We start from the raw sequence: 22,448 nt of genomic DNA, 5'->3' as shown, positions 1-22,448 counted from the left end.
CAGACCACGAAAACGTAAAAGCAATGTCTGCTTTGTTTTCTTTTTGATTATGGCATAAAATATGCAGTCATTAAGAAGAAAATGCAAATAGGATGATTGATAACTAATTTTATTTATGGGTCAAATAATGCAGCCACATTCTTAAAATGAAAAAGCATTTCTGGAAATGCTTTTTCATTTTCAAATTTTACATTTCAAATTGAATTTTGGTATCTATTTGCTGGAGTACATTTTGAAAAATAAATCTCAAATGTCTTTTTCATTTTAATTAAGTGAAAGAATGAGCAGTCTTGAAGAAGAAAATTAAAATGCAAATAGGATTATTGATTACTAATTTCATTTATGAGTCAAACAATGCAGCCACATTCTTAAAATGAAAAAGCATTTCTGAAAATGCTTTTCATTTGAAATATGGTAATGATTTGCTTCCATAATTAGAGCAAGCCCTCCCACGTTATCGAAAGACAACAATAAATATCTTGATATTTATTTTAAAGCCTTAAAGTGGATATGATGGTTTTGTTTCTGTTTGTTTTTCATTACATCTTTGAAAGTTGGTGGGCTAAAGAAAAGAAAGAAACGCATTGATTAGTGCGTTTGAACTGCATCTCGGCAGCAGAGAGAGAAAGATGATCATATCTGGGATGTGATTGGTTGCTTCTCCAGCCTCCTGGCTTGCGACTATAAAAACAAGCATGGAGCCGTGAAGCGCAGAAGGAGCAGGGAGAGGAGGATAGTCTGCTGCTGCAGGAACTGGGATCTTAAACCCCGGGAAGACACTATTATAAATGTTCAGTAATTAATCGTAAATGATCGGTGTGATTAGATTGACTCTGTGGGAATATTGAAGCTGGTTTGAGCCCTAACACTCGCCATACCACCGGGTATCCGTAAGTGAGGCTTTCTGATTATCTCTCTGGCACATCATAGAAACTTGTTGCATTTCTGTTCCACCGTTTTCTAACCTAAACTAAGTTAAACTACCCTGCATTTGTCGGATCTGTTTATTTATTGATTGATTATAATCTTGACATGTCACGGTTTAGTTTAAAACCTATAAATCTTACGGCTTTAACTTTTAGTGTCGATCATAACTGCACAGTGATGGCTAAATTGAGTTAAATAAATGTTCCAAAAGCTTCATTTAAGCGGAATCTGTGACCAGATATTTTAAATTTCATTGCACTCAGCTGGATCTGGTATTACAATGTATTTTACATGCATTGTGAGTATTCAATAAAAACGTTGAGTTGCTTTTGGTTTTTGTTTTGTTGTGGAGAGTTGTGCAGAGGCATGTAGCAGCTGTAAAGTCTTTAAGTGTGACACAGTTGAATTTTGCTTCCAAAGTCACATGTTTCACTTCAATTTTAAAGTAATGCAGCTCAGACATGTTTGGAAACCGACTTCTATTTTTCATTTTGCATTAATTAAATCGAACCATTAATGTAAGTTAGACTGAAATTGTCTCCTTCCCTTTCAGGCGTTGATGCTCAACCTTTCATTTTGACTTTGCTTTTCAAGTGGATGCCTTCTCATATTGTTCAAATAAGCTGTGCAGCAGGCCCGTTTTCTCAATCATGGCCTCTTCTTTTCCCTCTCCCTCTTCTCTTTCGACCTCCGTTTCCAAAACGCAGTCAGGCATATTCTGAACACCAGCAGGATCCAACCTCCGCTCCCTCAGCCAGCAGCGTGCCAACTTTTTCCCCTCCTTATTTATAAGAAATGGAGCCATCAGAGCTGAAGGTCAGAGATGGTTTGTAAAACAAAATCTAATGGAATAAAAGGATCAGCTTCCTAATTAAATCAGAAAATCCTGCTCCAGGATACTCTAACAAGCCGCCATGTTATCCAACACAAAGGCATCATTCACTGGGTGGAATATTTATACGGACTGTGGCCAAAAAATCCAAACTGGTTTCTTGTGATACGCACGTCAATTCATGTCGTTTTGTCTTTGTGTGAGTTTGATGGAGAGGTCAAATGCTGCATTGAACAACAGTTGTCCTTGTCTGTTTGTTCTTGCTCTAATTGATGTTCTCTTTTTGGTTTCATATGTTCATACAATTTGTAATTGCCCCATTTATTTTACACTTAAACATTATGAAGAGACTCCTGCCTTTCTGTACAAACCTCTGCCATCATATTAAGGGTTCTGTACTCCCAGTCCGAGATGGTTTCTTCGTGTAAACGTGTCCTGTGATCGTATGCCCTTACTCTCTAGAGATATGGCCACCACAATCAAACAACTCATTTATCCCAGGATGCCCAGGGGCATTACTTAGGGATACACATGATTCTTTAGAGACTCAAAACCAAAATCTGTCCAAGAAACAGAAAATCTCTGTCCCGCACGCTGGACGCACAGAAACCCTGTTCTTCATTCAACTTCAGTTATCACTGGACCATTTGTCTTTCTCAGTTTTCTTTCACCGACCCCCACCTCCTTTATTTTGCTGAATTCTTTTATTTTATGAAATGGCATGTTTTGTGTCCTTGTGCTTGTCATTTTGTTAGTATTGATAACGTGTGGGTGTGTGGTTTTTTTAACAAATAATCTTGGAAGGTATAAAATAAACCCTCTTGCTTTAGGAGAGCAGAATGCTACTTGATGCTGTTGAAATCATCAAGATTGAAATAAAGTTCTCTTGTACGTTACGTCTGTCAGAGTTGGAATTTAATTCAAAAGTTCATTTATTTCAGTAATTTAATTCAAAATGTAAACTGATGTGCTATATAGATTTATTACACACAAAGTGATTATATTTTAAGTATTTATTTCTGTTCATTTTGATGTCTATAACTTACAACTAATGAAAACCCCAGTTTCAGTTTTCCAGACCAATTAAAATTTTAAATTTTTTATGCAGAAATGTCAGGTTACTGAAAAGTACACTATGTATGCTGAATATTTGGTTGGGGCTCAGTTTGTATAAATTACTGAATCATTGTGGCATTGCATGGAGGTGATCAGCCTGTGGCTTTGCTGGGATGTTAAGCTCGCCTATGTTGTTGGATCAGCTTTCTCTCATCTTCTTGACAGTTTTATGAAGTTTAGTTCAGTTGAGTTTGCTGGCCAGTCAAGTACAGTAATGATGCAACATGTTTGCAAACGAGAAGACCGCTGTAGGTGCATTCCAGGATGTCCAACACAATCAGTGATCTCTGGGATCATATCACTCCTGCTGTTTAAAGTTTATTTACAGATACCAGAGAAAGTGCTGCAGTAACTGGAGCTTTCTCTGGCTGTGTGGAGCGCACAGTAAGCTCTGGACTGCCCCTCCCCCACCTGCCATTGTGCACTGCCGCTCAGCTGGCTGGAAGAAGGCTTCAACATGTTTCCCTTGTTTTGAAGGAAAACTATTTTGGCTATGTGGAAATAAACACAAACATGACCAGGAAACTGAAGGAGGGCGACCCATCACCGTTATTTACTAAACAGTTTTAAAACTACCACTGACAAGCTATCATCTCCCAGTGTTACTCTATAAACAGCAGACTAATAATCAATATGTTGTGTTTTTTTTAGCTGCAGTGGGAATAATCTTTGCTTTCCTGGTTTAAATTAAAACAATGAGATGAGGTTACACACTTTTGTTTAAAATGCTTGGAATAACACTGTGAGACTGTGGTGTTTTTATTTATGCTGCTCTAATATTCTCGCCAATGCCGAATACATGCAGTGTGCATAAAAAGATTGAGTTGTATGTCAGATGCATTATGGGTGTGGCAAAAGTCTCGGATGATGACATTTTATTGAAGCATAACAAGGTCTCAAAGCAGTTGATTTAAAGTTTAGTCTTCTTTCCAGCAGAACCTTGGTTCTTAGCTAAGATATCAAACATTATTTTAGCTACGAGAACCCATCTGCCCCTATGGGGAAGCAGATTTCTGAGTCTAAACCGACAAACAACAGGTTCAGATCAGTGGGAGGCACTATTACAGTCTATTGCTAGACTGTTACATCCTTGATATACCAATGGCTATAAAACGCTGTTTTTTAAAGTAGAAATGAAGCTTTATGATATACTGTAAAAATCTAGCTGTGGTTATTTAAAAAACACACACAAAGAGTCTTGTTTCCCTACCAGTTGAAAAAAAACCAACTAATCTTGTGATGGTTGTTTATTTGCTCTCAGAGTGAGGGAGCAAGATCTGATCAGAAGCTTAAAGTAACGTAAGCTGAGGCATTGTGATGTTCGACCTGGACGGATCAGTACAGACAAGCGGTAATACCAGGTGTCAACACCTTTTAAAGAGCAGGATCAGGCTCAAATGACTGGCTAAACTAGGATTGGACATGAAGTGAAAGCTTCATTAATTCATAAGGAGCTTTAAATATAGAGAATAAATGGCAGAGTAAGACAAAACTGACATCCTGGTGGTTTCAAGATTTGTCCCTTTGCTGTTAAATTTGAAAACAAACTTGTCTCCATTCAGTAACTGCATAGACTGTGTGCTTTCTTCTGTTCAGGTTGGAATATTAAAATGCTAAATAAAGAAATAACCTGTTAAGAGGTGAAGAGTAGGAGATGGTTCTGTGAAATGTAAGAGGCTCCGCTGTGCACCGAACCGCTCTCTGTGTGGCTTTGGTAGACACCAACGACAACACATTATTGCATATTCATATTTATTGCTCATACTGTCTGCCTGTCTAAACACATTCAACAAGTCGTCTGCTTTTGTTTAACACAATGCTTGATGTGTTTTTCCTGCAGGACACGCCAGTTTGGACTGATCCTCTGCAGCACCTGGTGAACTCGTGAGTTATTGTGACAGCGCAAGGCTTTGTGAAAATGAGGGTCATTGTGCTGCTGTGTCTCCTGATAACCGTGGAGGCCGGAGCCTCGAGGTTAGTCCGTGACTCCCAGAGCGTTCCCGACCCCTTAGAGCTCTCGGAGAGCAACGTGTCTGTCCAGCTTCCGCCCCCACAGCCGGGCCGCCCACGGAGCCCTTTCCCCCCCATGTGCGTAAAGCAAACAGAGATCAAACATGCCTTCAAGTATGTGAACACCATCATTTCCTGCCTGATCTTTGTGGTGGGGATCATCGGCAACTCGACGCTGCTCCGGATCATATACAGGAACAAGTGCATGAGGAATGGACCCAATGTGTTGATTGGCAGCCTTGCACTTGGAGACCTGCTTTATATAAGCATTGCCATCCCCATAAATATGTACAAGGTAATCAGATCTCAAACTTTTGTCTGTGACTGCCAACTGCAGTTTCCTTTTTGTTTTGTGTATGAGGGGTGATGTCAGAACTGACTTTCGGTGATTCGTGGTTTTATTACAATGTTTATTTCATTTGCATATTCACATCAATTATATTTGTATTTTGCAGACGTCAGTCGATAATGATCAGGAATTCAGGGCTTCCTACTCTTAATTATTTATATTTATTATACAAGTGTGACTCTGGTTCAAGTTTAATGTAATTTTTAAAGAGAAAGCTTTTTAAAAAAAATAATAATAATACAAATGTCAAATGTTTCCTTTTGACTCATCCACTTTTATTAATAGGTTAATGAGTCATAGCTTGTGTTTAAATGTAATTCTATGGCAGAAATAGTTGGGTTTTAATCTAAGCAATATCCATTAGTGCGAAGAGTAAATGTATTGCCTTGCAGAAGTAGTTGACCTTCTTCAATCTTTGCATGTGATGTTACCACCACAAAAATGTACTCTGTTGTGATTTTATGTGAGGGATCAACACAAAGTAATGAAAAGAAATGAAAATGCTTTACAAACATAATCTGAAAAGTGTATCATGCATTTCGATCTAGCTCCCTTTATTCTGATGCCCATAAATAAAATCAAGTGCAGCCTTTTGGCTTCAGAATTCACCAAATTAGTAAATCCATTATTTCATCTCAGCTGTTCTAGAAAGGCCTCAATGGTTTTTTAGTAAACATTGGTGAACAAACAGCATCATAAGAGATGCATGCTGACTTTCGAGGAGCTGCAGAGATGCATAGCTCAGATGGAAAACTTTTTTAGTCTTTTACTCCGCAAATCTGGCCTTTATGGGAGAGTGAAAAGAAGAAAGCTGTCGTTAAAAGAAAGACATCCTGTTTGCAGTTTGCTGCAAAGCCAGTTAGGAGGCGATGCAAACACATGAATGTACAGTAGATGCTCTGAACAGATGATACCACAGCTGAACATATGTTAAAAATGCTGTTTGTGGGTGAAAACAAACATAACATATAACCCTAAACACATCATTCCCACAAGACATGCAGCAAAAGACTTGCAGCTATAATTGCTGCAGATGGTGGTTCTATACAATATTGAGTCAGCTTAGGTCTAGAAAAACAGTATCTCTTTAGTTTGTCGGTAAGGTTTACTGGGGTCACCTGAAATCTGTTTTCTTTTTCCAGATAAATTATAAAATGGAGACCCTTAATTTAGTTCCTTTTGCCAATTTAACCACCTTAAGTGTAATGTTACAAAGAAAAAGAAAATATCAGGATTTATTATTAGATTTAATACCCATTACAACCCACAGAATAATTAAATATGCGGGTTCATTTGTTATTACTTGCTCAGTCCAGACCAGAACTGAAATTATTCCCCTCTGGGAGCAGGACCACAACGAGAAACAGCTCTCTGCTGTAGGTTTTGGCGTTTGCTAAATTCATTTTGGAAGAATTAAAGACAAAAGGACCCCTAAATAAACCTCTAAGAGATCTGTCTGTGTGCTTGCAGACACACGTTTCTCTTATTACAAGTATCTTTTTTTCCTGCCTCCCACTATTGTTTTATTATTTTAACCCCAGCTAATAGCTGAGGATTGGCCGTTTGGCGTGTATGTCTGCAAGCTGATGCCGTTCATCCAGAAAGCCTCGGTGGGAATCACCGTACTCAGCCTGTGTGCCCTCAGCATCGACCGGTGAGCGCATACACACACGCTCCGTGTTGACAACACATATGGACACACTGGAGCTAACATGTCTGTTTATTTCAGCTACCATGCTGTGACATCATGGAGCAGGGTGAAGGGGATGGGGATCCCTCTGTGGAAGGCGGTGGAGGTGACCCTGATCTGGCTGGTTGCTGTGATGTTGGCCGTCCCCGAGGCGCTGGCATTTGACATGATGGACATGTCATACAGAGGCAACAAGCTGCGCATCTGCCTGCTGCACCCGGAGCAGGCCACCAGCTTTATGAAGGTATGTGGCAACATATATAACTTATATAACTTCAAATTTCAGTAAGTTACAGTAAGTGTCTCGATAATATACAAGTCAAATGAGTATGGTACTGTTAACTATACCGATTCACATCCACACACACAGGGGCACACCTACCACCCACTTATACACACTCACACATATAACCGGGGAGGGATTAAAATAAGTTTAAAATTCAGTCAGTCAGTCAGTCATTTTCTACCGCTTATTCCATAGTGGGTCGTGGGGGAGCTGGTGCCTATCTCCAGCATTCAATGGGTGAGAGGCAGGGTACACCCTGGACAGGTCGCCAGTCCATCGCAGGGCAACACACAAACAACCATGCACACACTCATTCATACACCTAAGGGCAATTTAGAGTTACCAATTAACCTAACAGGCATGTCTTTGGACTGTGGGAGGAAGCCGGAGTACCCGGTGAGAACCCACGCATGCACGGGAGAACATGCAAACTCCATGCAGAAAGACCCCAGGCCAGGAATTGAACCCAGGACCTTCTTGCTGCAAGGCAACAGTGCTACCAACTGCGCCACCGTGCAGCCCAAAATTCAATTATCTACTAATAGCACAAATAAGGATTTAGGCAGGATACACTAATTTGCAATAACATACATGCGCATACAAAAAATGAACATATACAAAGGTAAAACAAAAATAATTTAAAGACCCTTTCCTTGCGTTATGATTCAAGAGCACCCGTACTGTCCTTGGACACACTGCACCCGTTCCTTCGTCATTGAGTATTTTCATGAGTGAAGGAGATAGTCATAAAAATGCTTTGATCTCTGTATAATTAAATTTTATTGTGCAATACTTTCTAAAGACTTTATAGTACACCCATTTTCCATTTTTTATGGTTCCTTTCCCTGTTTGGTCCAGTTGAGTTCTATGACAAACTATGATCCCTGATTATACTAAAATAGCTCTTAGGCCTCCTGTTAGTAGATACTGTTTTATATAACATCTCCTTACAGTAGATTATGAGTCGATTAGGGAAAATTATTTTTAATCCGTCAGTCGTCAAAGTGTGTACAACATTTCGCTCTAGTAGGTCCAAATTGATGCATGGCCAGTATGAAAATTAATTAAAATTAAAAAATTAGATATTACGTTTATCATATTAATAAAAAGCCTATGTTAGGCTTAACTAGTTAATAGTCTTTAGTCTTTCAGATTGTTCATATTTTCCTCAGACTGTAGCTCCTCCTATTCTCCTTCTCCTATTATTGTTAAGCTCAGAATTATTCATACCCCTGGAGTTGAATTTAAGAGTAAATATTATTTTTATTCAGCTTGGATTTTTGTTTCTGATAGGAAATGTGACAGGTAATCCTACGAAGATAATAAAACATTGAAAAATAAGTTTTTATATTCACTGTATTAAAAAAATTGCATGTCAAAAATTATTTATACTCTTGTTAGTAATCTGTGGAAAAATCTTTATTGGCATTACAGCAATCAAGCCTAATTGTTGACCAACTGAATGTTTCAGTTGTCGTTTTGATGAATTATCTTTCGTGATAATCCCCAAGTCTTTGAGGTTGGAAGGCCTCCCTGGTATCACCCTAATCTTAAACTCACTCCACAGATTCTTAATTAGATTCAAGTCAGGTCTCTAGCTAAACCACTCCTAAACGTTGCTATTTCCAGTCAGAAGAAACATGTTGGTATAATTTAAACATTACTTTAAACCTTTATCTGCCAAGGCAATGAATACCTGTGGGCTATATATTATGTTTGAAATGCTCTGTTTGTGGTCTTGCACCTTTAAGGCTAGTTAATTAAAGCTCATTCTGCTTTAAGAAACTAGCAGTAGTGTGGCTTTGCATGGGCCAATATGAGATTCTTGTGGTTTGAATAACCTTGAGTAAAAATACCACTGTGTTCCACAAATGTTCTGGTGTGGCCTAGTCAAAGTCTGGACTTAAATCTGATAGAGATGCAATGGCATTACCTTAAGCAGACTGCTCATGTTTAGGAACCCTCCAGTGTGCCTAAATTCAAACAATGTAGCCAAAATTGTTGCCACTAAGGGTGGCGCAACCAAAAAAGGATCGATCATTTGTGCCAACCATGAATCTGGGCATGATGTGTGCGCTAAAAAGTCAAATTTTCAACATGTTCTTTCTGTCTAGAATAAAGAAGAAGATTGGCTGATGTTAAAAAGCCGTAAAAGAGATGTCCATGGACTTCCTGTGTTTGGAGGGTTTCACAGAGACACAGACGACAAATAAGAACTGCATGGAAGAAAGACAAAATGCACTGTTCATGAACCATATCCTCTGCTGAAGGAACTCCTTCACCTTTAAATCAAATTTGTCATGTTTATTGACATAGTTTAGCATAAGAGCAGGCCAACATATGGCCTTTGGCAACAATGCATCTGATGAATGATGCAAAAACACTGCAGTGTTGGGAATGTGATAAGGGCTTTAGTCCCATCACTGGGTGTCATGCATGCTTGCACCAAGTCTCTATCTAATCAACATTCTAGTAAATTGAATATTTCGGTCCAGTAACAACATGAGCAGGTAATGGGTGCTGTTATTCATGTGCAACGCAAAGATAAAACAAGAAGGCAAATTATTTCTGACACCGACAGTACCAGGCACTGGGGAAAAGGCATGATCTATCATGAACTGAGATAAGGAGGAAGAAAACTCATAAAAGCATGACTGACCTCAATGTGTAGAAGAGCAGCACTCTTTTCTCTTTCTTAGGAATATGAGTAGAACAGCAGTTCTCTGGCACAACTGTACTTGCATGCTTCAATATCCCTTAAGCACATGGTCAAAGTTATCCAGTTCTTTTACTTTTAATTCGTAGAAGTAAGGAAAGAAACCTTCGGATTGTTTTCAGCTTGCACCTGGTGTTACTTTCAAGTTCAAATGTTAACATAATGGTTCACTTAAAAGCAAGAAGCCCGGACGTTCAGTTCGTTTAATCAAGGCCTCCCTTTGTCTTTGCCAGAAAGCAATCACAGCATTCAACAACACAATGCAGAACGCTGCGTAAATCATCATTTGAGACTGCTTCTCGTGATTGTCATCGTAAATTCATACCACTGGACAGGAAAATGCAAAGCAGGTCACAAACATGTGACCTCTTTAAGTCAGTGGGAAAGACCCAAAGTTAAAGGTTTATAGTAAAAAAATTGTTGTGTTTATAATATAATGAACAGGAATCTCTGTTGTGGAGGAAAGTTTTGGAAAGAAGAACAATCTCAATTAAACAAAGGTCAAAGCTAATTTTAAGTTACTTGAGTGAAACTTGAAGCTTAAGAACTGTATGTTTTATCTTTTTATACAGTTTAAGAGTGTATGAGAAACAAACAAGTTTGTAGATGCTTTTTCTCTCTTTTATGTCAGTATTTCACCCATCAGTGTAAAGCTTGTTTAGCCCAAATGAAATGATTTGTGCTGTTTAATTTAAATTGTGTAATTTAGTTGTGTATGGGTTGTTGTTTTTTTGCCAGTTCTATCAGGAAGTTAAAGATTGGTGGCTGTTCGGCTTCTATTTCTGCCTCCCACTGGCCTGCACAGGAGTCTTCTACACACTCATGTCCTGTGAGATGCTCAGTCGCAAGAAAGGCATGCGGATCGCACTCAACGACCACATGAAACAGGTAAGCGTGAAAATAAAACTCACAGTATAGTTCAACTAAGTTTAAAAACATTGGCTGTATTTTTTTGAAGTGGGGTTCCTGTGGAGAGGTTTTGAGCTGCTGATATCTTACCTTCAGTAAGTACATTTATGGCCAAAAGAAAAGACAGGTTTATTATTCTTGAAACAACAGGTTATAATAAAATTAAAATCTAACCTGAACAATACAAAACGTGCAGGCAAATTAAAAAAGTTCATTAAAGTTTGTAGAATTGCATTAGCAGCAAAGACTTGAAGTTCTTTGTATCTTTTAATCAGTTTTTACGTCATTGCGGAGGAATTATGATCCACTCTCCTTAAACCAACGTTCCTTTAATGTCAGTATGACCATGACCATGACAATCTCATGACCAGAATTACTTTTGGACATTTGTTATGATGCATTACCCTGGCCACGGGGTTGTTTCTTACAACCGGGAGCAGCTGATTAATATCTCAAATAATACTTCAACTACAACCCCTAATCCCTAATGAGTTGAAAAGGAGATGCCGTGAATGCAGAGCAGGAGCAAAGAGAAGAGAGAGAAGGAGGCAGTTCAAACCATCTCTTCCGTCGATTATGATGGGCAATGTGAGATCGTTGGGAAACAAGTTGGATGAACTTCAAGCCCTACAAAGGACCCAGCCAGAGTACTGGGAAGGCAGTATTATGTGTTTTACTGAGATATGGCTGCAGGATCATATCCCCAACTCCAGCGTCTCTCTGCCAGGCTTTTTAACCATACGAGCAGACAGAGATTTAAAGAGGAGCGGCAAATGTAAAGGAGGTGGACTGGCAGTACTTGTGAACAACAGATGGTGTAATCCAGGACATGTAACGGTGAAGTGTCGTCTCTGCAGTCCAGATATTGAACTGTTGGTAGTAAGTTTTCGTCCATATTATTTACCCAGAGTTCACCAGTGTTATTTTGGCAACAGTTTACGTTCCACCTTCCGCTGTCGCCAACACTGCATGTGATGCCATCAGCTCAGTTGTTGCTAAGCTAAAGACACAAAACCCCAATGCTTTTGTGGCAATTTCTGGTGATTTTAACCACGCTTCACTTTCTGCTACACTTCCAATGTTTCAACTGGTAGCGGCTCTACCAGAGAAAACAAAACATTGGATTTGTTTTATGCAAATGTCAAGGACTCATACATCTCTACAGCAAGACCTCCTCTTGACAAATCAGATCACATTCCTGTTTTTCTCTGCTCGAAACATAAGCCCTTTGTTCAGAGGCAATCTGTAATAAAGAGGACTGTAAGAAAATGGTCACAGGAAGCTCAAGAAGCTCTGCAAGGTTGCTTTGAGACTACAGACTGGGACGCACTGTGCCAGCCACATGGAGAGGACATCAATCCCATGACTGAGTGTGTAACCGACTATATAAACTTCTGTGTGGATGACATCATCCCCACCATAAGCATGAGATGCTTCCCCAATAACAAACCCTGGATTACCGGTGACCTGAAGGACCTGCTTAACAAGAAAAAAAGAGCCTTCAGAGAGGAAGACAGAGAATTATTGAGGAGTTTACAGAAGCAACTTAAAGTGAAGATAAGAGACAGCAAGGATGTGTACAAGAGGAAGCTGGAGAGCAAGCTCCAGCACAACAATATTAGAGATGTGTGGACAGGGATGAAGAAGATCACAGTCTTCAAGCAGAAGGATGATCAGATCCTTCTGCTTCTACATATTTGCCTTCAACCATATCAGAAGATGCTGATGCTCCCTTTGCCAACCCCTTCCACCTGTGTGTCTCAAGAACTCAGGTGAAGATGCAACTGGAGAGCCTGAACCGGAATGAGGCTGCAGGTCCAGATCATGTCAGCCCTAGAGTCCTGAAGGGCTGTGCAGAGCAGCTCTGTGGGATTCTGCAGAACCTCTTCAACCTTAGCCTGGCCCAGAAGAAGGTTCCAGTGTTGTGGAAGACCTCCTGTCTTGTTCCGGTACCAAAGAAAACTCACCCATCAGTCCTCATTGACTATAGACCTGTTGCCCTGACATCCCACGTCACGAAAGTCCTAGAGAGACTCCTGTTGGCCCACCTGAGTAAGCCGACAGTAAACCATCAGGACCCCCTTCAGTTTGCTTATCGCTGTGGAGTCGGAGTTGAAGATGCCATAATACACCTGCTTCAACAAACCCACTGTCATCTGGACAAAGCCAGCAGCACTGTGAGGATCATGTTCTTTGATTTCTCCAGTGGATTTAACACAATCCAACCTGATTTGCTTTGTCAGAAACTCCAGAAAACTCAAGTGGAGGCCTCAACAATCTCCTGGATTAAAGACTACCTGACAAAAAGACCACAGTTTGTAAGACTGAAGGGTTGTGAGTCTAACCAGGTAGTCAGCAGCACAGGAGCACCACAGGGGACGGTCCGAGCTACCGCACCCTGCTGGCAGTCAGACGCCTCGGAGCTCCACCGGTACTTGGACCCGGAAACAGAAGGGACAGAGCAGACTGTACTTCTTGAGGAAGCTTAGGTCCTTTGGTGTTTGCAGCAAGATGCTGCATATCTTCTATAAGTCTGTTGTGGAGAATGTGATTTATTCTGCCATCATCTGCTGGGGAAGTAGCATCAGAACCAGGGACTTAAAAAAGCTCAACAAGCTGATAAAAAAGGCTGGTTCTGTTCTGGGGACTCCTCTGGAACCTCTGGAGATCATTGTGCAAAGATGGATTCTTCATAAAATGAAGAACATTATGGAGAACCCTGAGCATCTTCTTCATGAGACTGTCCTACAACAACAGAGTGTCTTCAGTCAGAGGCGTCTTCAGATCTGCTGTAAGACGGAGCGCTACAGGAGATCCTTCCTGCCCACAGCCATCAGCATCTACAACGGCTCTTTGAAGAAACCTTCATAATGAGCTGCAACAACATTTAACTTCCCTTTGGGATTAATAAAGTATTTTTGAATTGAATTGAATTGAATTGAATTCAATTGAATTGAATTGCCAAGCTTCCGCTCTCAGACAAAATGTCTCATTTGACTCTAGAGTACTTTGGTACACAGAAGAGTTCATGGTTGACACAGTGTCTGCACACATTGAGTGGCTGCAAAACAAGCCCAAATCATCACCAACATTATTCCATAGGTTTTTGTGGTTCATTCTGGTGCATGACTAAATCCCTCAATGACCCTACAACAGAGGCCTATCAAACTGAGCTGAAACTTGTTTTTTTTTGCAACTACTCTAAGTGCTGCGATAAAGTTCCTGAGACGTCCACTCCTTAGAGGATTAAAAGCTGCCTTTAATATTTTCAGCTGGTGAAAAATCTTTCTGTAAAAAACAGACTTTAAATGGTTTGGAAATGGGGTTAAATCCTTCCTAGATTATTGGCCAGCAGCCATTGCTTCTCTCATTGAAAACTGCTAAAACTCTTCCTTTTGTTGAGGACAAGGCACTTGCTGATTATTAGTTAATTACTGTTCATCAATATACATTTTCTCCTAAATTCTAGTGAAGCAGTAAGGTTATGGCTTTTTTACACCCTGGTTTTACCTTTTGGCTTTGTTTGTGTTTTGCAATTAATGACAATCTGTAGTTGAATCTGTTGTGTGTTAGTACACCTCAGGTTAAATTTAAACAATTTTAGAACCCAGTAAAGATGAGATCTTTTTTGTTAAGTCAGAAAATCTAATAATGGAAGAGCGTGTACTTCATTTTATTCATGACTATAGCTTTCTGAAAGTGTTCAGTTTGGATATACTGTTTAAAGATGAGTTTTTTTTCCCCAGAGGCTGAGGCTCACAGCTAGTCAGAGCCAGGCCAAGATCAGGGTTTTCCATCAGACAGTCACTCTGGACAGAATGGTTTTATAAAGTAGTGTTTGCATGAACAGGTCTAACATTTTGGACTTTAAAGTTGTTTCAATGTATTTGCAAAAAATAAGAATTTCAGGGTTGTCTCAAGCAGTGAAAGTATTGAGTGGTCATAGTTTTTTACTGAACCCCAGTTGAAAACATCCATGCTGTCTCCTTGAGGAGAGTGTTAAAGTTTCTCTGTGTGTTTCTGGTGTAGCGGAGGGAAGTGGCGAAGACGGTGTTCTGCCTCGTGCTGATCTTTGCTTTCTGCTGGCTGCCCCTTCATCTCAGCCGCATACTGAAGAAAACAGTATATGATCAAAATGACCCCAACCGTTGTGAGCTGCTGAGGTAGGCACACAGATTTCCGCCACAATGCCCGTTAAAGTCTAAAGAGATCTCATTGTTCTTGGTTCCTTGGCTTCCTGTACTCTTTACAATTAACTCTGCCCTTCCCCCCTCTGTCAGTTTCCTTTTAGTGATGGATTACATCGGTATCAACATGGCCTCTCTAAACTCCTGCATTAACCCAATTGCCCTCTACTTTGTCAGTCAGAAGTTTAAAAATTGTTTCCAGGTAAGAAGGATCACTTTGGTTTAAAAGTAAGGGTATTGTGAGAACATGCAGTCTTCCCCTTGAACATTTTCCCATTTTGTCACATTACAACCAAAAACTTCAACATAATTTCCAAATTAAAATCTAAAAAGTGTGGTGAGCATTTCTATTAAGCCCACCTGACTCTTTACTTTGAAGTTCAAGCTCAGCTAGATTGTATGGAGAGCATTTTTGGACAGCAACATTTAAGTCTGGCAATAGATTTCTCAAATGGATTTAGGCCTTAACCTTTCGAACACACGAAGGTTGAAGGTTAACCTCTGCCTCAGTCTCAAGGGTTTTGCAGCCTTTCTTTCAGGAGTCCCCTGTATTAACATTGCGCTAGCATTTTGCATGTCTCCCACGACCAGAGCACCTTCTATATATATATATATATATATATATATACATACATACATATATATATATATATATATATATATATTAATCTACTCTTTTTATTTAAACCACTAATTTTCAAATTATATTTTTTTCTTGAACTCTATATTTTAATATAACAGAGAATACTTCAGTTTGCCGAAGTAGTAAGAGGAAGTCACGTTTTTGGACGCGCTTTCAAAGTAAAAGCATCACTACTTTCTGAATAAAATTAAGATATACATTTTTCAACAATAAATCCCCAGTAAATATGGCCAATATTATTCAACATATTAACCTTTTTTAAAGTAAACTGTCATTCAAGGATGATTTCTGTCCTGATTAAGAGTTCAGTTTCTAGAAATGTCACTATGTTTTTTTTATATTTCATCTGGCATTTCTAAATTAAAGATTCATAAACATGGGAAAAATGTCCTACCTCAGCATCTAATGTGGGATTTCAGAATTAAAGGAATACTAATATGTCAATATCTCCTAATCTTTTAGTGTATTCATAACACCATAAAAGCAAATTGTATATTTATAGAATTAAGCTACATCATCTTTATATGTCACTTCATTCCTATCTGATGTGGAAATCCAAAATGAGACCTCTGGAATTTTCTAATATTACTTATATTTACACTATAATCATCAGCTTAAAAGAAAAATGTCTGCCAGAGATCAATTCCTGTTAGGAGTTAGGTTATGAGTTGACCATCTGTCACTAAAAGTATACATATCTGCTGTTAAAATCTGAAGCCGTATTTCTCAGCATACATGCAACATTTTGTCCAGAGGTGTAACACCTGTAGGGTACTCAGATTTGCAAACGTGAGTTCCAGTTGTACTTTGCAATATAGTATATAGTATGAACCTGTGGCTCAGTTGGAAAGAGTTCATCCTGTAACTGGTGGGTTGCTGGTTCAAACCCAGTTCTATCTGTCTCTGTTGTTGGGTCCATGAGCAAGACACTTAGCCCCACAATGCTTCCTGAGTGCCGCACTGCTCCCTAAGGGATGGGTTAAATGCAGAGGATAATTTTGTTGGAACTTACTGTATAGAAACTGAACAGGACAGAAAGGTTAATATGTTGAATAATATTGGTCATATTTTCTAGGATTTATTGTTGAAAAATGTATATTTTAATATTATTCAGAAAGTATCATTGTAAATGTTTAAAGATGCTAATTTAACGTTGAAGTTCTTGTAGTATGTTTCCTTTAGTTTGTGAAAAGTCCATCATTGAGTGATGCTTTTATTTTGAAAGTGCGTCCAAAAACGTGGCTTCCTCTTACTACTTTGGCAAACTGAAGTATTCTCTCAGTAAGAGTCAACAGGATACAGTAAGCTATCCCAACTAACAGCGCCATCTACCACCAAATCCACAATGCTCCTGACTTCTTTAGCAACATGACACAAGTTAAGTTAGTCGTTTCTGCTAGCTCCTTTACAGAACCAGGAAGAGGTTCAGCAGCTACTTCCTAGAGGCTGGACGTCAGCCAATAGGAGAGAAGCTGAGGCGGTGACGCTGGTCCAAAGACCACCCCTTATGTGTCTGTCATGTTGAGGGGGAAACGACAATACAGCGACCAAGTAATGCAAAATAGAAAGATGGAAATAAATGGGCTCAAGGAAATCTGTTGGGTAAAAAAATACAACAGGGGTATATTAGAGGGGAAAATATATCGCTGCCTAACAAATAAAAGGATAGCAAAATAATTGGAAAAATAACATATTTTTAAGGAAAAAAAACATGTTTTAAATATATTAGAGTGGTAATAAATTTGAAAGAAATAAAAGGGGTAGGAAAAATAAAACAGCAAGAAATCCACTTGTATTAAATAAACAAAAGAAAAATATAAAGTTCAAGAAAAAAATATGATTTGAAAATTAGGGATTGAAATAAAAATAGTAGATTAAAATAGAAATATATATAATTAAATCCGATTATGATCAGTAATTAAAACAATCTCTTCTTTTATTATTTTTTTGCATGTAATGGTGCACTATATTATTTTTCTAGCTACATTTTGGCCCATTAATTATTTTATTGAGTCATTTATTTATTTCTGTATTTATTCTTAATTATGGCAGGATCGGTTCTCCACATAACCCTGCTTTAAATGTCTCCACAACTTTAGTGTAGACCTGCTGTGTTCCTTGTTCTATGTCTTTGTTCACTAATATTCTCTAACAAAGCTCTGAAGTTTTCACTGAATGGATGGATTTATACGGGGGTTCAATTAGTATGTAGAGGTGTACTCTACATACTAATTAGGGGACTTCTGAAGTTAATTGGTTGCAGTTGGTTTTCTTTGTTTTTTTCTTTAGTATCAAAGCAAGAAAGTTAAATGTTTCTGCATATCACCGTTTTCAGATGTTTGTTTATTTGTTGGTCTATCACAGCATCCTTCTGAAATACACTGAAGTCTGGGGTTGTAATGTGACAAAATCTAAGAATAGTGGAAGAGGTGTAAAACTTTTAGAAAGCACTATGTATTTAACCACAGCACACGTTCTTGTCTTGTAGTCTTGCCTGTGCTGCTGGTGCTACAGAACGTCTCCTCTGGACGAGCGGTGTTCCGGGGGTCCCTGGAAGGGATCTTGCCATGGGAACGGACTGGATCGCTCCAGTTCCCGCTCCAGTCAGAAATACACGAGCACTTCATAAACACACACACACTCACTACGCTTTCCAACTACCAAACCAATATTCCCATCAGCTTTCCCACCTGGAGAAACAGCGCCATCACTGCCAACATACAAACGATCACATCCGAGTCAGGAGTGGAAAACGGAGCAGGGTAGAAGACATTTCTGCAGAGCTCACCTCAGACTGAAAGACTCAGTGATTAACTCAAAGCTGGACAATGAAACTATAGGACTGTACTTGTTCAAGCTGTTATAATTCATGCAAAAGCTGTGCTGCCAACCAATGATGCTTCGAGGCTGGTCCAGAGGACACAAGCTTCTCCGTAGACCACCAAGGTAGATGTATTTGTTGAGCACATCAGGTCAAGCCACTTGTAAATCTATGTACAGTGTTATTTACATGTAGAATACAGACCTTTGCCTATATCTAGCCACAGTGCTTTGTGTATGAATAAGTACTGATCAGCCCTATTGGTGAAGCTTTAATACCTTGTGGGGAACGCTCAAGAGAAACTGTGACGCTGAGTCATTTGAGACTCAAAGGAGTGGGAGCTTTAAAGGTCTGCATCTCAGAGGCACCAGTCGTTGAGACATCAACGCCCAACAGCCGTTTCTCCGGCAAAGACGTAGTTCTTTGCTCAAAGCCCGAATGCATTGCTTACTAACTCTCCCGGTAAAACGGGCCTGTGAAACTCACAGTCATGTGGAGAGTTGCCCAGTGGAAATCTTTTTTTATCTCTGCTTTAAGTCATGAGGGGGCTGCTGTTGTCCAAGAAAACAAGAAAAACACCATATGATCCTCATCATGCATCATGTACAAAGCTGTCTGACAATGTAGCTTCTATTTTTCTATGAATGTAGTGCGAGGAACATTTCACCTCAATCAGTCAGAGCTATTGTTGCGACGACATTCCTATTGCTGGAAGTTACTTCTGGTATTTTATATTTTTTTAGCTATGCTATTTAAAAGATTGAAAAAATGAAAGTACATCCAACTGACTGTGTGTTTTTCAGAGATTTATTTTCTTTAAAGACATTTTGGTCATAAGAGCACTGGATATGTTCCCACTGCCCCCTTGAAGCAGGGGGATTCTGGGAAAACGTTGGCTTTCTTTTAGAGATATGGTAGTTGATTTTGAATTGTCATCTGTCTCTGAATCTGGGAGTCCCTCAGTGTATACAGTTGAAACCAGGTATTTACACATAATGTATAATATTGCCATTTCTGTACAGTATATGTAAAGTAATTAAGACACATACCCTTTTTTTATTTCTCACTGTCTGGCATTAAATGAGATTAAACATTTCTAAATTCAGGTCATTTAGGATTACTTAATTTTTTCTGTGGGCTAAATAGCAGAATTTATTTTAGAGATTTATTTTTTACTTTCTTTAAATCCAGAAGTTTACAGACATTTCTTTGGTATTTGGTAGTATTGGCTTTTTAAGGTGGCTGCGTGGGTGCACTGAGGCACAGTTGGTAGCACTGTTGCCCTGCAGCAAGAAGGTCCTGGGTTTGACTCCCACCCTAGGGTCTTTCGGCATGGAGTTTGTATGTTCTCCCCGTGAATGTGTGGGTTCTCTCTGGGTACTCTGGCTTCGTCCCACAGTTAAAAAACATGACTGTTAGGTTAAGTAGCTTCTCTAAAATTGCCCTTAGGTATAAAAGGGTGTGTGCATGGTTGTTTTTCCTGTGTTGCCCTGCGATGGACTGGCTACCTGTCCTGGGTGTACCCCATCTCCGCAGACTGCTGGAGATAGTCACCAGCTCCCCAGTAAACTTACACAGAAGAAGTGGGTGTAGAAAATAAATGACTTTTAAACTGTATGACTTTGATAATACCCAAATACTTTGGGTATCCCTCCACAAGCACAAGGAGAGCGCACCAGTCCCTCTTGTAGCAAAACACCCCCAAATCATGATGCTGCCATCCCTTTACATCACAGTTGGGATGCTGTTCTCAGGCTTTTTTTCTCCAAATGTAACAATGATCATTATGGTCAAACAGTTGTGGCAGAGTTTCATCAGACCACAGGACGTGTCTCTAAAAAACAAGGTCTTTGTCTCTGAGGGAATTTGCTTAATGTAACCTGTTTTTTTGGGCGATGGCTTCTTCCCCTATAAGTGGCCTTTCAGCCCATGTCAGTTAAAGACCTGTTTCATTGTGAATAATAGTGCTCTCTTATCAACTCCAGTTAGTATCTTAACTAAGTCGTTTGCATTTGTTCTGGTGTTGATTCACACATTTCATTCCGAAACACATTCATCTCTGGGACACAAAACCTGTGTCCTTCCTGAAAAGTATGATGGCCAGACATTTTCATGCTATTGTTTCAACAGATGAACATGGGACCTTCAGGTATCCAGAAAGTGTACCCAAGAAAGAATCTTGGCTGATTTATTTTGATTGTCCCATGATGTTTGGTGTCGCCCTAAAATACATCTACAGGTGTGCCTGTAATATGAAGCCTACAAAGCTGTCCCATCATCATCTGGGTATTCTCAAATTGTTTAATTAATCCTAGTGTATGTAAACTTCTGAATTTGACATTTTAAAAATCGCATTATTTAAGCATTTAGCAAACAGAAATAATGTTGGTTTATGCAAACTGACATGAAACAGGAAATGTTTAGTCTGGTTTAATGCCAGACAGTAAAGAAATCTTATGTCTCTTCTTATGGATTTTAAATATTTGGTTTCAATTGTATATATGTGCATTTTACAGTTTATTGTTTGGAAATTAAGCACCTTCACCAATAACAAAATATGTTGAAAATATCTGAATATTAATAGTTTTGCTGTTAATTTCTTCAAAATCATTTTATTGTGCTGTTTCTAAGAAACTCAATCATGCATTTCATGACATTTTTTTTTTTTTTATAGAGCTGAATTTTTTTCCCACTCACTGTTTTCTTTGCCCTTTGCTATTAAGCCTTATTTGCATCATAATTTAACCAGTAGATGATGCAGAATGTGACTTATGAAACCTCTCATATCTGTTTTTAGCCACATGTGAATTAAACCTTGTGAAGGAGACTCGGAGTAGCTTTGTTAGCGTTTTAACAGACTGAGGTGTGAGGTTGGACATGATCATATATGTGCACACTGTAAAGGCCCTGGTCATTTAAATACATGTACACTGTACTATTTTGTTAAGAGTATACATTATTAAATAGTATTTTATACTGTGTGTTGTTTGACTTATTTACAGTGGCTTGCACACAACTACAAACCTAGCAAGACATTCCACCTAAACTGACAGGTGGAGCAAGGAGAGCATTTATCAGAAAAAAAGAAAAGAGGCCCATGTTAACTCTAGAGCAGCTGTAGATATCAACAGCTCAGGAGTGTCTGTTCACAGGACAACTATTGGTTGTGCACTTCATTAATCTGGTCTTTAGAGGAGAGTGGCGAGAAGAAAGCCATAACAAGTCTTTGTAGTTCTCTAAAGCTTATCTTGGGAACACAGCAAACATGTGGAAGAAGGTGCTCTGGTCAGCCAACACCTTCCATCAGGACAACTCTAACCTTACAGCCAGACCCACAATGGAATGTTCTAGACCAAAGAACATTTTTGCCACACAATATGTGGCAAAACCTCAATATATTTGTTCTTCATCCAATCTGACAGAGCTTGAGACATTTTATTTTGTTCATTCTTTAGACTTGCAGCTGGTAGATGCGTTCTCAAAAAGGCTTGCAGCTGATGCTGCGAGTACTGACTCAATCGGAGCGGAGTACAAATGCACACCACTTCTTTTGTTTGGTTGTGAAATAAATTGAAAACCATATCATCTTTCTTCCACTTTATAATTATGTACTGCTTTGTGTTGGACTGTCACATGAAAGGATTAAGTACCATTTTCAAATCACTATGGATGGGCTCTTACAGTTAAAATATGAAGTACACTAGAAATCCATCTTAACAGATCACAATACAGCATTTGTGCGGTAAATATAGTCTGGTATTAAAATAGCATAGTGTTGCAGATATTCAACATGAAAGGCATTTTCCATTGTCTTAGTGACAGGAGCAGTGACTTCTTTCTACTCACACGCCTATTGTTTACAGCCTGTTGAAGATTAAGTATTGTGTAATGGGCAACATGTTTTTTTTATTTAAAGTTACATTTGGTTCTCATCTGATTCCATGAATGTCGAGTTGTACTAC

At 39.0% G+C, this 22,448-nt stretch overlaps 1 protein-coding gene across 2 annotated transcripts; it reads left to right on the top strand.

Moving 5' to 3' along the window:
* Positions 1-715: 715 nt before the first annotated feature.
* On the top strand, positions 716-19,871 carry LOC124859779 (endothelin receptor type B-like). Of its 2 annotated transcripts, XM_047352616.1 has the most exons (8): positions 716-890; positions 4,716-5,180; positions 6,776-6,888; positions 6,964-7,168; positions 10,665-10,814; positions 14,865-14,998; positions 15,116-15,224; positions 18,154-19,871. In XM_047352616.1, the coding sequence occupies exons 2-8, from the start codon at positions 4,794-4,796 to the stop codon at positions 18,292-18,294; spliced, it is 1,239 nt and encodes a 412-aa protein (XP_047208572.1). In that variant the 5' UTR covers positions 716-890; positions 4,716-4,793; the 3' UTR covers positions 18,295-19,871. The 2 variants fall into 2 exon arrangements, with proteins under 2 accessions (XP_047208572.1, XP_047208573.1); XM_047352617.1 differs by lacking the exons at positions 14,865-14,998; positions 15,116-15,224.
* The last annotated feature ends 2,577 nt before the right edge of the window (positions 19,872-22,448 follow it).

The sequence above is a fragment of the Girardinichthys multiradiatus genome, chromosome 23, assembly GCF_021462225.1.
Source record: "Girardinichthys multiradiatus isolate DD_20200921_A chromosome 23, DD_fGirMul_XY1, whole genome shotgun sequence".
NCBI lineage: Eukaryota > Metazoa > Chordata > Actinopteri > Cyprinodontiformes > Goodeidae > Girardinichthys > Girardinichthys multiradiatus.
Note: the sequence above shows the minus strand (reverse complement) of the source record. Positions and strands in the feature narration are given on the sequence as shown.